This window comes from Neovison vison, chromosome 5 (assembly GCF_020171115.1).
Source record: "Neovison vison isolate M4711 chromosome 5, ASM_NN_V1, whole genome shotgun sequence".
Taxonomy (NCBI): Eukaryota; Metazoa; Chordata; class Mammalia; order Carnivora; family Mustelidae; genus Neogale; species Neogale vison.
In genome coordinates, this window is record NC_058095.1 from 130,067,514 (window position 1) to 130,083,469 (window position 15,956).

The following is a 15,956-nucleotide window of genomic DNA, read 5'->3' on the forward strand; positions in this document are numbered from 1 at the left end:
ATGTGGGGCTCGATTCCAGGACTCTGGGATCATGACCTGAGCCGAAGGCAGAGGCTTTAACCCACTGAGCCACCCGGGTGCCCCGAGAAAACAATATTAATAACACATATTCTCTATTGAGTAAAATGACCATATTAACACAAATGAAAAAACATCTCCTATGATTGCTATTAAAAGGTGTAACAGAATTTTATATGTATATAAATATATAATATATATTCATATAAATTATAATTTAATTTATATAAATTATATATAATTATATAATTATAAATTATAATTTATATAAATATATATAACATATATTTATATACATATAAAATTCTGTTACAGATATTTGAAAAATGTACTCTCTATATATTATATATATTTATATATATATAAAATTCTGTTATACCTTTTAATAGCACTTAAATATTATATATTTATATATATATATATATATTTGTAACAGAATTTTTAAGAATCTGCTGAGAGGAGTGGGGAATGGGATATATCTAATTCACATAGAAACAATTGTAAGAAATTTCCTTTAGATAATTTTTAAATGAGATGAGATGGAAAGAGGAGCTAAGCTTCAATTTCCTCTTCTGACAAATTTCCATATAACTAGGAAGCTATTGAAGGAGCACCTCTGACCACTTTTTACATAGCACTCTACCACTGTGCATTGAAGAGATGCATATAATTTTAACTCTTTTCACTCTCCTACACAATGGTTTTCCAAAGCATCAGAGATAGTAGGATTCTCGATTTTTCTTAACTGTACCCAAAAAGAATCCAACAGGAATGTGTATAGATATTATTTGATACTGAAGACAATACTAGTAGAGAGTTAGAAAGTTTGATACATATAACTATGCTACAGAAATGTAGCTTACCAAAAAAAAAAGAAAAAAAGAAAGAAACTGAATTGACAGGTAGCAATTTGCTTTGCCTTTCCATGATTCGGCTCCATCTTTCCTTTCTCTTCTAAAATGAAACGTTAGTGGCTATGGATGTTAATTAAACTTCAAACAAAATATTTGAGAGTAGGATTTTGAGAACAATTAAACATACTGACCATGAGAGAAATTAAGACTTAATGGCTTGTCACAGGACAAATCACAAGGAGTACATAGAAAACAAAACAAAGAACAACAGAGCACAGGTAAGAAGAGTCTTTTCATAACATAAGACCATCTTACTATTTAAGCAATTGATAGTTTTAAAAAAAAATGTGTATTTTATGACTTGTGATTTCTAGGAAAACTAAGTAAATTGTGTTCCAAAAACAATTTAAGAAAATATTACACTTCATGATACAAGAATTTTTAAAGATAAGATGATAAGACAGCACACTCAATTGAAGTAGATGGATATGAAGTAGATAGGAAAGAAAGGTGTCAGATAGGGTTATCAGATAAGGAAATTTAAAATACAAAAAACTTAAGTCTGCATTGGAGATAATAAAAATGGCAATGATTGAATTTGCGATATAGAAAAAAAAAATCCCAGGTTAAGTGGTAAAGAAAATTACTATAGAGAAAAGGAATTTATGACTGTGGAACACACACAGAATCACCAACATGAATGCATACTAATGGGAAAGGGAACAATTTTTTAAAAATTCTCAATACATAAAAACTTCCCTAAGTAAATGAAAGACCTAGATGAGTTTATTAAAATGAATCTCCAAGTATTAAGTTAAAGAAAAGTAGTCATCAGATTGTACCCTGGTAAGCATTTTCTTAAATTTATTTTTTTTTAAGCATACATTTCAAAAAGCATACATTTTGAAATTTTTAAAAAGATTTTATTTATTTGACAGATTGAGAGAGAAAGAGAATACAAGCAGGGGGAGTGGCAGGCAGAGGGAGAGAGAGAAAAGACCCCCCACAGAGCAGGGAGCCTGATGTGGGGCTGGATCCCAGGATCCCAGGACCTGAGTTGAAGGCAGACGCTTAACTGACTGAACCACCCAGGTGACCAACATTTTGAATTTCATGGTGTATATTTCAGTAATTAAGCTGTCCGCACATTCTTTCACATTATCTCTTCTATGCTGTACTTTTCGATGTTGGGCCTGCAATTCTGCAAACCATTTTTCTGATTTGCCACCTGGTTCCATTTTGGCAGTAATTCATGCAAGAAAGAAATGAAAAGACTATGGGCTAGGCCTCCCCTAGGAGAAGGGTCTTGCTCCTTTTTGTTTTTTTTTTTCATGTTCCTAAGAGAATCACCTCATCCTTTCTTTTTGTATCCACTTGGGTGGTTTTTAACACTTACAAAAATGAGCCTTATTGAAACCACTCAGTTGGCATTGAGATCATCCATCTGGCAGTTTTTCATTGTCTGAGATACTGGTCCTACCAATCCTATATCATAAATGTATCAACTAAAGGAAATAACTCCCATCCCAAGTACTGAGGAACAAAAAGAACAGATTATAATAATTAAGATTTTGAAGTTTGGAGGAGGAACTTATGTTGTTGAAGCCCATACCTCTGCTACTGACCCTTACACTGGAACCCTGAGGTCTCAGGAGAAGGGGCCAGTCTGCTGGTGCTGATGGTTCTGAGAGGTCTCAATAAAACTGCCAAAATGGATGGTTTCAATGCCAACTGCAAATGCAAAGGGACTGAGGGGGTAGAACTTGCCATATTTGAGGCTGATGCAAAGAGGAAAGAAAAAAGTGGAGTAGGCAGGGGCAAGATCCAGTGGATCTCTTTTGGTGAAGATAGGCTCTCTATTTGGTTTGCAAAGAGAAGACCTTGAAGAGAAATGACCTTTGATCTGTATTTGTAAAACAATTGTTCTGACTGATTTAGCAAATGGATGGTAGGAGAAAGAGAAGTAAGGAAACCAGAGTGGAAACATTGGCAGTTGTTCAGGACCGATGTGTTACTAACTGTTTAGGGGAGGAGGTTCTCATGGGAGTAAGACGGAGTGTATTTTGTCATCCCTATAGGATGTGAGGCAATGTCTGTCTGTCATACTGGAATAGAGACAGAGATGGCATCTAGTGGCTAGATGCCCAGAATTCTGCTGAACATCTTGCCGTGCACAGGACAGAGCCTCACCTCCAGTAAAGGATTATTTGGCTACAAATTTCAACAGTATTAAAATGAAAAATTCTTGATTTAGGATGATAGGAATGGAAATGGTGGAAAGTGGACACACTAGTATAATCACACAAAAAATACATACTAGGCACCAAACATTTAGTAGCATTTTGAATGCTCCTCAAATAATTTTACCCTAAAGTATGTAAATATGCAGATCTCCAGTGGAAATAATTTTCATGAAATATATTTGATGCTGCTTTAACTGGCGATTAATGGGAAAGTTTTAGTTTCTCTTTTATATGGTGAGACAACCAGAAAAATACGCAGTCTTGATTCATTAATTATCCATGAAGACTGAATTAAAGAAAAAAATGGCAATCTTAAAATATTTGAAGAGCTTTTTATTGAGTCAGCTTACTAAATTTATTTTAAAAACGATACTTACTCAAAGGATACTTACTCAGATAAAAGAAGAAAAATCTACTCACTTGCCATTCAATGCTGCCACACCAACTGTGCTTCGGGCAATGGACATACTGGCTACAAATGTCCATTGCTGACTCTGGGGGTCCCACCTCTCCACTGTATTCAGATAACTCCAGCCATCATGGCCTCCCACAGCATAAATAGGACCTTCAAGTACTGTTACACCTAAAACAGGAGAAATGGAAACTGAATGGATTAACTGTTTCTCAGTGAGATTTAAAAAATCAGATTAATAGCGAAAACTGTGATGTAAGCTCTAGCCATCACCCAATAGCAGTGGGGTAGAAACTATTTACTATTAATCATACCATTTATTAAAGTGACAAAAATTTAGAACCAAAAATTAATATGATCTAGATGCTTTATAAAAGAAAATGATTTTCCTTATTTATGTCTCTAAGAAGAAGTAAATTCTAAAAATCAAGAGATGACACATATTGTGCCTCTACTTTTGAAGAGCATTTCTACACTCCAGCTTAAAGTAGTTTATTACTTTAAGCAATGTTACATTAAAGCAATGTAATATTATCAATTTGAAATTCAGGGTAGGATTTTCTGTGTTTTGGCTTCTTAGTAACTTCATGATAAAGTTAACTAAAGGTTATGATGCATTTTATATTATAAACTGAGATCACTAAACATACGTAATTAAATTAATATTGAGTCATCAATAGAAGCAGATTATACACACACACACACATACACACACACACACACACACTCATATATATTGCTTTTCCAGTATTCCGACTTCTTTACAGATGAATTTTCTTAAATGCTAACATTTGCTAAATATTTAAATATCATGTTAATATTGGCTGAAATGATTTCATTATATAGAGAGAAATTCTGATGAAATTTCCTCCCAAGTTCAAAATCTGATTGTCAAGGGCTTTGAAGAGTCTGCGATTTTACCTTACTTGCCAGCTGAAGAGTTAGACTGCCATAAATTTATGGGTATTGGTAGAAAACATGAGACTCTGGGTCAGAGAGGAAAGGTAGTTCATTACTTGTACCACCTGCAATAGTATCACCTTTTATTCTTTCTTTCTTTTTTTTTTTTCCGCTTGCTCTTCAAGCCCTGGTTCCATTAGGGTGACCCAAAAAGGATAACCAAAATGACCCTAACATTTCCCTCAGCTTGACCAAAATTTAGACAGAATTCTTCTTGCTTCTAGGGCCCTGACCTCATTTTCCTTAGAGCATTTATTTTAGAAAATGTGTAATTGTACATTATTTCTCTGTCCTTTCTAGATGGAAATCTTTTTAAAATGCCTCCTACTCATGTTACAATCCAGGACTTTTTTCTCAAGGACCTGGGAATTATTTCTTTGAAATGTAAGCATCAAGAAAGATATTGAGAGCCTAACTTCAGTTGGTACCTTGCTTCAGGTTGTAAACCTTGTCTTGAAGATAGAAAATTTGCCTTACCTTTGGATAGGGCCAATTAGCAAACACAGATTGTCTATGATCCCCTGTGCCTACCAGAGCTCTTAAAAAAAACTCCCGTTTTGTTTTGGTGAGGTTGAGTTCAGCTGCAGTTCTGGCCTCTCTTCCATGTTGCAATAGCCTTGAATAGTCTTCCTGGCTTTTTAAATTTGTCTAATGCATTTTTTGCCTTGACAAGGGTCAGTTGGAACTTGAACGTGAGGTGGATTGTATTACGAGAAAGGAAATAATTTTCAATGAGCAATAAACCTACATGCCTATTACTACAGAAGGAGACATTATCTTCACACGTTTAAGTATACCTGCCTTTCACCTAGGAAAGAGGAACTCTCTATCATATTAACATCCTTTTGGTACCTTGCTTGAAAATTGTGCAAAAATGTTAGAGACCCATGGAGAATTGTCTTTCAACACAAACCTGAAAATAAATGACCCCGTGTTCATTCATCCATTTACTCATTCTTTTGAATGTCTGTCATGTGTCAGGGATTGTTCTTAGTACCACACAGGGCCAAGAACACAGAGGTTAACAAGGAAAACAAAGTCCATTCCTGTGCTGAGTTCATATGTACTGGTCAACAAATACATAACTAAAATGGGATAAGTACATTATTCACAGTAAGCAAGTCCTTCATACATATTTTATAATTTAATACAGGCTACTGTATTAGAATATCAAATTGTTCACATACATATATTTAACTTAGGGATGCTATTGTACACACACCAGTAAATAGATATCCATGTGAAGTATAGGGTTCTGACTTAGTGATTGCCAAAATCAAAGGGCATAGACTTTGGATGTTGATCTTTCCCTAGACAGCTCAAAGTAAGAGGGCTCAGAAAGGATGAATAAGTGTTAAATATTTGGGGGCAATTTCCAAAGGATATGGATATATCTTATGGGCTTTTTGTAGACATATGTACAATCATTCACTTGTCTCAATAATAATTAATTATATCAAGATAAACTTTAAACATCAATAAAGTTTTTAAAGATATATCCATCAGAAAGGGCCAGATCATTATCACAAATCTAATGAATTTGGATTTTATTCTAAGGACAGAGGGAAATCACTGAAGTGTTTATCTGTGAGGTATATGATCACCATGATATTTATTTTGGTTGTGTTGTAGCAAATGAATTGGAGTCAGTTTAGGTGGCAATAGAGAGATGATTAGGAGGAAATTGCAGTTATCCAAAAAGGAGAAGATTGTGGCTTTAACTAGTAGGTTAAAGAGTAAATACAGAGAAGTAGAAATATTTGAGATTTATTATGGCTCTGGAGATTTATTGCTAGAACATGCTAATGGATTGGATCTGAGTGAATAAAAAGGACAATTCACAGATAGATAAATTGATTGAAAAATTTGAGAACTATATTTTGAAAATATCATGTTTGTGGGGACTATCAGACATCTAAGTGGAGCATTTAAAAAGGCTGCTTAATATACACGTCCAGAGTTCAACTCAGTTCAAGTATACATGTCTAACTTTTGGACATAGCAGCAATGACATGGCATTTAAAAGCATAGAATCAGATAAGACAGTTAAGAAAACAGTATTAAGAGAGAAGGTAACAGAGACCAGAATCTAGCCCTGAGTGGCTTCAGTATCAATTAAAAGAAAAGAGGATGAAAGAGAGAAGAAATGACCAGACAGTTGGAAGGAAAGCCAGAAACTTTCAGTATCTGAAAACTAAGAGTGGAGAGTATTTATAGGGGGGATGGGCTAATCATCCACTTGCATATTTCTGACCAAATACAAATAAATTTCTATTGGATTTGGAAAGACGGAGTTTATTGTTCACTTTCAAAATAGGTTCTGGAGTATTACAAGTTGTAATATAATCTCATAACTACTTAATCAAATAGATAGCCTACAAAACCCATTGATCTATGATTTGTTTTTTTAACTATTTGAGATTATTTGACTTTATGAACATGTTTCATACATGAACATGTTTCCTACAGTGTAACATATATAAAATGCCACAGATTTATGAACTCTGGATGCCTTATAATGTAATTTGCATATTTTTTGCAGCTTTGATGAAGAGTAGACCAGAATAATTTCAAAGTTGGAGTGATACATTCAATTTCTTCCTTATGTTTATTTGCCAAAAATATCTTACAGATTCAGTAAAGCAAGGTTAATAATGTAAAAATATTTTTCTGTGCTTTGTTCAATAAAACTATTAAGCCTGCACTAAAAAAATAGTAATTTAATTGAAATATTTTTTGAAGGTCTCAAGCTTTGTAATTGCATGATTACTTCTGATAAAGGATTTCAAAATGTCTTCTTAATGCTTTATATTACCAAATTGTATTTTTTCAAAATGCATAATTATTTACATATTTTAAACTATAGGTATTGCACATATTATTCCCCTTAAGACTTCTGCTGTAAAATATTTATTAAAATTCTCCCATATAGGGTTACCTGGCTGGCTCAATCAGTTAAGCATCTAAAAAAGTTAAATGCTTTTTTTTTGTCTCAGGTCATGATCAAGGGTCTAGGATACAGCCTGGCATTAGGCTCTGTGCTCATTGCGAAGTCTCCTTGTCCTTCTTCTACCCCTCCCCCCATTCATAATCACTCTTTCTCTCTCTAAAAATAAATAAATGAGTATTTTAAGAATAAAATAAAAGAAAAATTTAATTTTGCTCACATAATAACCTCAAAATATTTATTTTACTACTTCTCTTTCAATACAACCAGACACTTAATTTGTTCTCCTGAAAAAGAAATTATTACTCTTCTCTACCCTATTAATATCATCCATTTAAAATATTATTAAATTTATCCGAAGCTCTAAATTATTCCAAATTAAAGACACCACATTTTAATTAAAAATTGTGATAACATAAAGCTAGTTCTTAATATTGCTTTATTGTTGCATTTTTACCATTAATTACATAACTGGAAAAGCATTCGCTTGTAAAAAATGAGATTTTCTTTTGTCTATATAGAGAATATTTATTTTAAGTGAATAATAATACATTTAAATTTCTTTTGGTGTAATAATTGTGTCAAATAAATTACTATAATATTACTAATTATTATTTATTTCAATCTTCTTTTCTAAGCTGTTTTTAAAAATCACCATCAAGGATATAGTAGCACCTAGTAAATACTTATAACTAACGATTAGGGTGATTTAATTCTATTATTATCAAATAGTTTTACTTCAGAAACAATGAATCCTTAAATAATAGTTCTTTAGGGATTTTTGTTCTGTGCAAAAAAATTAAATGAAAACAATATACATAACTGGAAATGGAGAAATAGGGAAATAAAATTATAAATATTTTATATACATTACAAAGTTTTCTCAGTGATATTAAATATAAATGCATATACATATTTATGTATATGTATGATATATGTATGTGTGGATATATATATAGTCTTTGTGAAAATTTACCCAATATTATATATGCATATAATATAATATAAGGTATATACAAATGCTTTCTTATATAATTATGATGTAAAATACTAACAGGCTAATATATGATTTTTAAATGTTGATCATAGGCAGGACAAAATGGACTATGTTGCATAGGGATATTTTTCATGCAATCCTACAAAATCCTGTAGACTTAAGATACATTTTTATTTTTCCTTGATCTGCCAAGAAAACACACTTTGTACTGGTGTATTGTATCCATTCTTTCCTTAACTGAGACTGTGATTGTCAGTCTTGACTGTCCACTGAAATAATCTGGAAACTTTAGAAAAAATACTAATGTCTGAATTAGAGAGATTCTTATATGATTGGGCTGAGAGGATGCCTAACCACAGAGACATTTCCAAGTTTTGTAGGGTGAGAACTTGACTGAATCCTCAGTCAAGATGGATAATGACTGCCACAGTATAAAATGAACTAGTACTAGAACCATTAGGCAGAAAGTCTCCAACCAGTAATCTGCCTACCTTACAAGTTGCTAGCATCTTTCATTCATGTTGTGTGGTGTGCTTGTGTGTTGGGGGTGAGGGGCTCATACAGAATCAAGGTTGTCATGGAAGTTTAGTAGTCGGCCAACATCCACTTTTACTACTATGCTATTTTCATTTCTTGGATTCTTTCATCATTCATCCATTTTTCCAGTATTTATGGTATAACTCCTACCAGTCCATTTCCTCACAGAGTGCACTGGGGGGTGTGTGTAAATCAATGAAGCCTGCAAACAGGTGTTCCTTTAGTACCTGTCCATAGGATGAAAGGAATTCTTCTTTTCCAGAGTGAAAAAGTGATGACTGAGCTAAAAACCGGTGAAATATTAGGATTCATTTGGGGGTTAAGGAATTCTAGGCAGAAGGAACACTGGTATGCAGGCGTACCTGGTAGTAGGAGTATGTCTGAGGAGCTGCAAGAGGGCCTGTGTAGCAAGAAAACTGGAGAGTTAAGGGACAGGCAATGTGGTGTACTGTAAGCCTGAAGAGTTAAAGTACCACACAATGTGGGGCCCTATGCACCAATAAGAATTCTTTTTTTTGTTTTGTTTTTTTAATCCTAAGAGCCATGTGAAACTACTGAATTTTTTTAAGCAGAGACATGATGAAACTGCATTTATGTTTCAAAAAATTCCCTATGAGATATGGTGTGGAGAAATGAGCATGGATGAGTCCACAGTAGTGTATGTGACAGATGAGAGTCTTATACTGATGTGGTAACAGTTAATAGAAGAAAAAAATGAAAGACTCAGGAAATATTTTCAAATGAAGATGTATTGATTGGATCCTTTTCCTAATATCAATTCTTCATCCATTCCATCAACACATTCTGTCTTCGGGGTGGGGTGGGGGTAGAAAAAGAAAGACAAAGAAAAAGAAAAGAAAGAAATGAAATGAAATGAAAATACATCCGGGCCATGTGATTTAGAAATGCTACTTAGCCTCTTGTACCTCAGTTTCCTGATTTGTACAATGTGATGGCACATCACATCACATTGGTATGTGATGGTACCTAACCCAGAGGGTTGCTTCAAGGAATGAATGGAATAATACATGCAAAGCACTTAAAAAAGTATAGGGCAAATAGTTACCCTTATGTAAGCATTCAGTATGATGAAGAATATGGTAGCAATGTATCAAGACCCTAAGTCTTCTCATCAAATATTAGTCTATATTATCACAGTGGGGATGTGGAGAAGGCTTGTGAAGAAATCAGTTAAAGATTTAAATAGGGGCACCTGGGTGGCTCAGTGGGTTAAAGCCTCTGCCTTCGGCTCAGGTCATGATCCCAGGGTCCTGGGATCGAGCCCCGCATCTGGCTCTCTGCTCTGCAGGGAGCCTGCTTCCTCCTCTCTCTCTCTCTCTCTCTGCCTGCCTCTCTGCCTACTTGTGATCTCTGTCTAATAAATAATAAAATATTTTAAAAAAAAAAAGATTTAAATAGACTCCACTAGTCTACCTTGTTGCTATTACTGAGAACTCCATCTATGTTTGTTTCCTTGTAGGCCGTTTAAAATACTGATTGAAAATCTTTCACAAAAAGTGCCCTCTCTAAATAGTCTCTCAACGAATATATGTTTCCTCTTATGAAAATCATTGGGATGATTTCATGTAATACTTTGTCATTGTCTAAAGTAGCAATGTCGTACACATCCAAAAATAGGCAATCACAATAGATTTTGAAGTGCTATCCTTCTAAATGCCAGCTTCCCTTGTAGCGAGGCACTGTTGGCTTTTAAGGCAAAAATTACAATTGAGGTAATACAGAAAAGTGTTATAGAGGCAGTAGGTTGTAACGGGGTGATTAGAGACGATATCACAGAAGATGAGGCAAGTGAACTGTGGTTTAAATGTTGGCTATAATTTTCACAAACACAGATGCAAGACATTATAAGAGAAGGGAGTCACTTGAGCATAACACAGAAGTAAAAAGCAGGCTCTGAATGGCAACTTTAATCAGTTGTTAAGCCAACCATAAAAATGTGCCCACCTATAATTGACGATTGACCGCATCCACAGAGGCCACACTTCTTTCCAACCATTCCCAGACAGGGATTGTGCATGGTGACGGTACTAACACGAGCTCATTCCCGCAACACATGGGGCTCTCTGTATCAAAGATCTGCCTGTGGGAGTCTCTCTGGGGCTGGCCAAACTGTTTTTGGAATAGGGCTGCAGTCTGAGGCTCTTTCTACCCAATTCCCATACTCCTTCCTCCCCTTTTTCCTTCACAGAAGATAGGTCAAGCATGATGGTCTGAAATCTGTTTCACCCTCTGGATTTTTCAAGGCTATTTTCTCCAATAAACCTCTTGAACAGCCAATCCCATGCATTATTGACATCTGATGCTTAGTGAACCCAAACTAATACTGTTGTTAAAAGAAAAAAAGTTATAGATAGAGTTGAAAAAAAAATGTGGGATATAGTAGGGTGGGGTAGTGGGATAATGCAGGATATAGTAGACAGTTTAAAAAGTATTGATTTTATGTGAGGCTCTGAGGAAGGCTTTTATACAGAAGAGTGGCATCATTAGAATTGTATTCTAATTAGATTACTCTAACCCCAGTTTTTAGATCATTTTAGGGACTATGTGTAGAGACAAGTGATAATGCCATTAAAAAAATCTTTCCCACTATCTAGATAAATGTAAGGAAGATGCCAATGTGTAAATACGGCCACTGATACAAAACCAGAGAGATGGGACACACATCATGGAGGAAGTATTAAAAGAGCCAGATGTAGATTTTATTGTTCAATACGGCAGACAAATCAAGAGCCATCCATTCGGCAAATAAGAATATTCGCTGAAATTTTTCACAACAGAATCTGAGAATTTAAGATATCCTATCCGACCCCTGGCAAAGAGATCATAAATTCAGTTGGTGATGTTAATATCTGAGCCATTGTCCGACTCAAATATTGCTCTCTACTGTATCACAGCCAGGGTCGATCGAAAAACACACAATACATTTTATTGTGTTTGACAATATCAGCTTCTTGAGGTTTCAAGCTCACTTTCCTTAATGACGTAGAAATACTAAAAAATAAATGTTCCAGGATGATACCCTTTAGCTGCTCTCCTTTAACGAATGATAGGATGATTAAAAAATAAATGAGACTCGATGTAACTTTCAGGACAACCAGTTTCTCCCAGGGTGCTTGTAACTATTCTCAAAGATATACAATGACACACAGGATGTTAGTAATGAACATAAAAACAAATATGTGTAATCCAAATTACATAAAGTGCCAATATACTTCTTTCCTCATTTGTTTTTAATTTGACAAGGGACAGGGACATACCCAGGCTTAATATACAGGCTTAACCTAACACCTGCCTGATTATGTGTTAACACCTAACACATACTTAAAGTTCAAAACATTTTGGTAAATGAACGAATTCACATATTTGGTGTACTATGAAAATTTCCACTGTTGTCTACTTTCTGAATGTTAATGTCTTGCATTCCCAAATGGACTGTAAACTCTCTAACAACAGGGTCTTTGTTTTGTACATGTGCTCCCCAGAGCACCTAATATAACACTGCCGTGTGCACCAGCAGCCTCTCATATTTTATTCTTGTCTTCTTCACAGTGCCCCCCTGAAATATCATGCTAACACCAACATGCTCAGGCGCTTTCTTGCTAATACACTTGTCTTATGGACTCTGCTGTTGCACAGTGACTCTCCATCGCCTGGCCTCATTCCACCAGTCCAGGCTTAATTTCATTGCATTCCCAAATCCCTTATCATTTGATGTATTATCATACCCATATGTTTCCCGAACTTTAACATTCTGTACCTCAGCTCGTCGGATGAAATTCTGTTCCTTTCAGATCTAATGCAAATAGGAAGTGTTCTGTAAGATTTCCCATGCTTTTAGTAAGATTCTGTCTCTCCTTTACCCATGATTCTGCTAAACTTTATTTAAATCCTCGTTCGGAGACACAATATGTATACTAAATATCTTATAAATACATAATATGCAGATTACTTATGAAGTACCATTATATTCATTTCCTATTTTAATTATATTCTACTATTATGTACTTAAAATATGATGGATACCAATTAGTAAAGATGTTGTTTTAACATAATCGTAATACTTTTCTATATTTGTATTGCTTTGAAGAGTAATTAATTAGTAATTAGGAAATAATTAATTTCCTAAATCATTTCATGCAATTCTTTCGTTGGGATTATCTAGTCTCACTTTTACATATAGCCTATTGATTATACCTCATTGATTATGTTTCAATAACTGATAAATTAAATAAAGTTGGGGAAATGACTCTGCTTTCATGTTAAATGACAATGAAGCATGTTGGTAGAAGAAAGATCATACATTTTGAAGGTTGTTTGTATTAAGCTTAATCATTTATTAGCTCTGTGATTTTGTGAAAATCCTTTAACCTCTTTGACTCTTACTTTGTTAATCTTTAAATTAGGGATATGAGCTCTTCTCTTTGGATTGTTCTAAGCAATAATTAACATTTTATTTTAAATCCCATAATACATATGGCAAACATTTCAGAGCTGAGTTATTATTTTTGTATTTTGTACCTGTGTTTTAAATGTTGAAGTCTACTGTCAAAGTGATAGTCCTGGTAGAGAATATCAATTTTCAGGAGATTCTAGGTATAATGTGGAAGTATAAAAAACAAATCAAGGTGAAATATTTCACCAATGCTAGCCTAAATATATTTGTATCTAAGTCAAGCCTTATTTGGAAGTTAATTTTGTAAAGGGAAATGTTTTTGGACTATAGTTACTTAACAAAATTCTCTTCTTTACTTCCAACTCTAAGTTTTTGCTTCTGGGAGGTAAATAGGTGATGAGATGCTCAGGCTACAGGGTAGAAGTAAGGCTGTAAGATTGTTGGGCTTCCACAATGTGGGCTGGATAAGTTTCTGGGAGACACACTAGAGTCCACTGGTAAGAATCATCAAAGAGCAAATCCAGCAAAAAAGCTGGCATTGTAGACATTGATCCCTAAAGAGAAGGCTGACATTTATTGTAAATGACTTTTTGGATTGCCTTGACTTTGGCTTCCTAAGAAGCCAAAAATGTGTAGAACAGATGGCTTCAGTCTTCTGAAGTTGGGACGGTATAAAGACTGCAGAACAGGGACCCTCTGCCTGTCCAGAAGCCATTACAGAGAACTGATGGTTTCACTGCTTCTTCACAACAGACCCTGTGAGGTTTGAGTGCAAGTTGCCTTTCTCACTGTCTATAAGAATTCCATTAATTAGGGCACTCCAGTCACCTAAACCTGAGACACAATGACCTTATAAACAGTAGTTCTTAGATTAATCAAGGAAAAGTTAAAATATATATAAATATGTGTTGAAAGATACATAATATATTGAAATTATAATTATATATTAATATATATGATATATTATTTATCTATATATGTATTTGCCTGAGCTCTACCTGGAAGGGTTGTGGTAAAATTTGCTTGAGTTGAGGCCTAGCATCCATAATCTAAAAGCTGCCAAGATAATTTGAATATGTAGCCAGCACTGAGAATTGTTGCCACAAGGGAAAAAAGACACCAACTCTAGCCCAACTGTCAGAGAGGAAAACTAGAATAATCTATAAACCTTCTCATCTAAATAAAATTGCAAAAGAACTGCCAAATTCTTTAAAAGAAAGGAAACTCTAAGGGAATTCATTTGCAACCACAAAAGAAAATTAATGGTGATTTAAAAAAGTGTTTTAAAATATATATATTATATATTTATAATATATATATATATATGTTTAAAATATACTATTTTCTATTAAACAGTTATGGAAATGTATTTGGACAGAATGATATTGAGATCCAAATGAGTGGCCTTGAGAAATAATGAGGAAGAAATAGCTTAAGGCATAGAACAAAGATATAAATAGATGGGGACCTGAAGCAAAATAGACTAGAAAGAAAAAAATTCAGAAGGATAAATATGTGAATAATAGCAGTCCCTGGAAATAAAAGGGAACATGTAAGTGTTATAACTTTGCATATGCTAGAAGAAAAATTTCCAGAACTGAAGAAAAAAATCTTGATACATAGATTGAAATATCCTTGAGTTCCAGATAGGATTAATGAGAAAACAAAAATTCACACTTGGGCATATCTTTGTAAAACTCCTGAGCTTCTAAATATTTTACTTTGTTGCAGTTGGGTGAGGAATTACAGGAGCAATAGAGTATTTCATTTAGAAAAAGTTGTCTTGCTTAAAAATATTTGATCTAAAATATGGGAGTCAAATACTTCTGATTAAAAGAACATTTAATAATAAATTAGAACCTCCAATTAACAAGAGTAGAGAGCATCTTCTAAATAGCATCTTCTAAATCAATCTTCTAAATAACATCTTCTAAATCAATGGAAATACAGGATGGGTAAGAGGGAACATATTAAGACAAGAAGAAGGAGGAGGAGGCTGAGAGGGGAAGGAGGGGAAGCAAGAGGAGGAGAAGGAGAAGGAAAAAGAAGGTCAGTCTTTGCCTTGATCTTAGGCTCGATATCAACTATGAAAGAACTTGTTTTTTGAAATAAAATACAATTGTGAAATAAAATAAAATTTTGAAATAAAAAAGAGATTTTCAGATTAGGCTAACAAAAATCAGTCACATGATATTTCCAAAAAGCACATATATAAAGTGATGAAAATGGAAAACAAATTGATTAGCAAAAAAAGAAAGAATGGGCAAATGTGAACAAAAATTTGTATTGTCATTAATTTCACACAAGGATATATGGGGAAATATGATATGGCTAAATTTATATACAACTTATACAGAATTGATTTCAAAGTTCCCACAAGAAAAACCCTTTTGGATCGAAAGACATAGCTAAATTCATAATGTAAAATCTGTTAGTAATGACAGAAATGAGAAAAATACAATTATAGTGTGGGATTTAAATATGTATCTCTTAGTCTTAGAAGGATATAGTAAAATATACAACGTTTGAAGAACTGAAGAAATTAATTAAATTAATTAGCATAAAGTATAGCTT

General features: G+C 33.9%; 1 protein-coding gene across 1 annotated transcript in view; it reads right to left on the reverse strand.

Annotated features, from left to right (window-relative positions):
* Nucleotides 1-15,956, reverse strand: part of KLHL1 (kelch like family member 1) — a 370,470-nt gene that overhangs the window by 42,846 nt on the left and 311,668 nt on the right. The window contains exon 8 of the mRNA XM_044249858.1: nt 3,536-3,698. Within this exon, the coding sequence (XP_044105793.1) occupies nt 3,536-3,698 (163 nt within the window). The remainder of the gene's footprint in view (nt 1-3,535; nt 3,699-15,956) is intronic.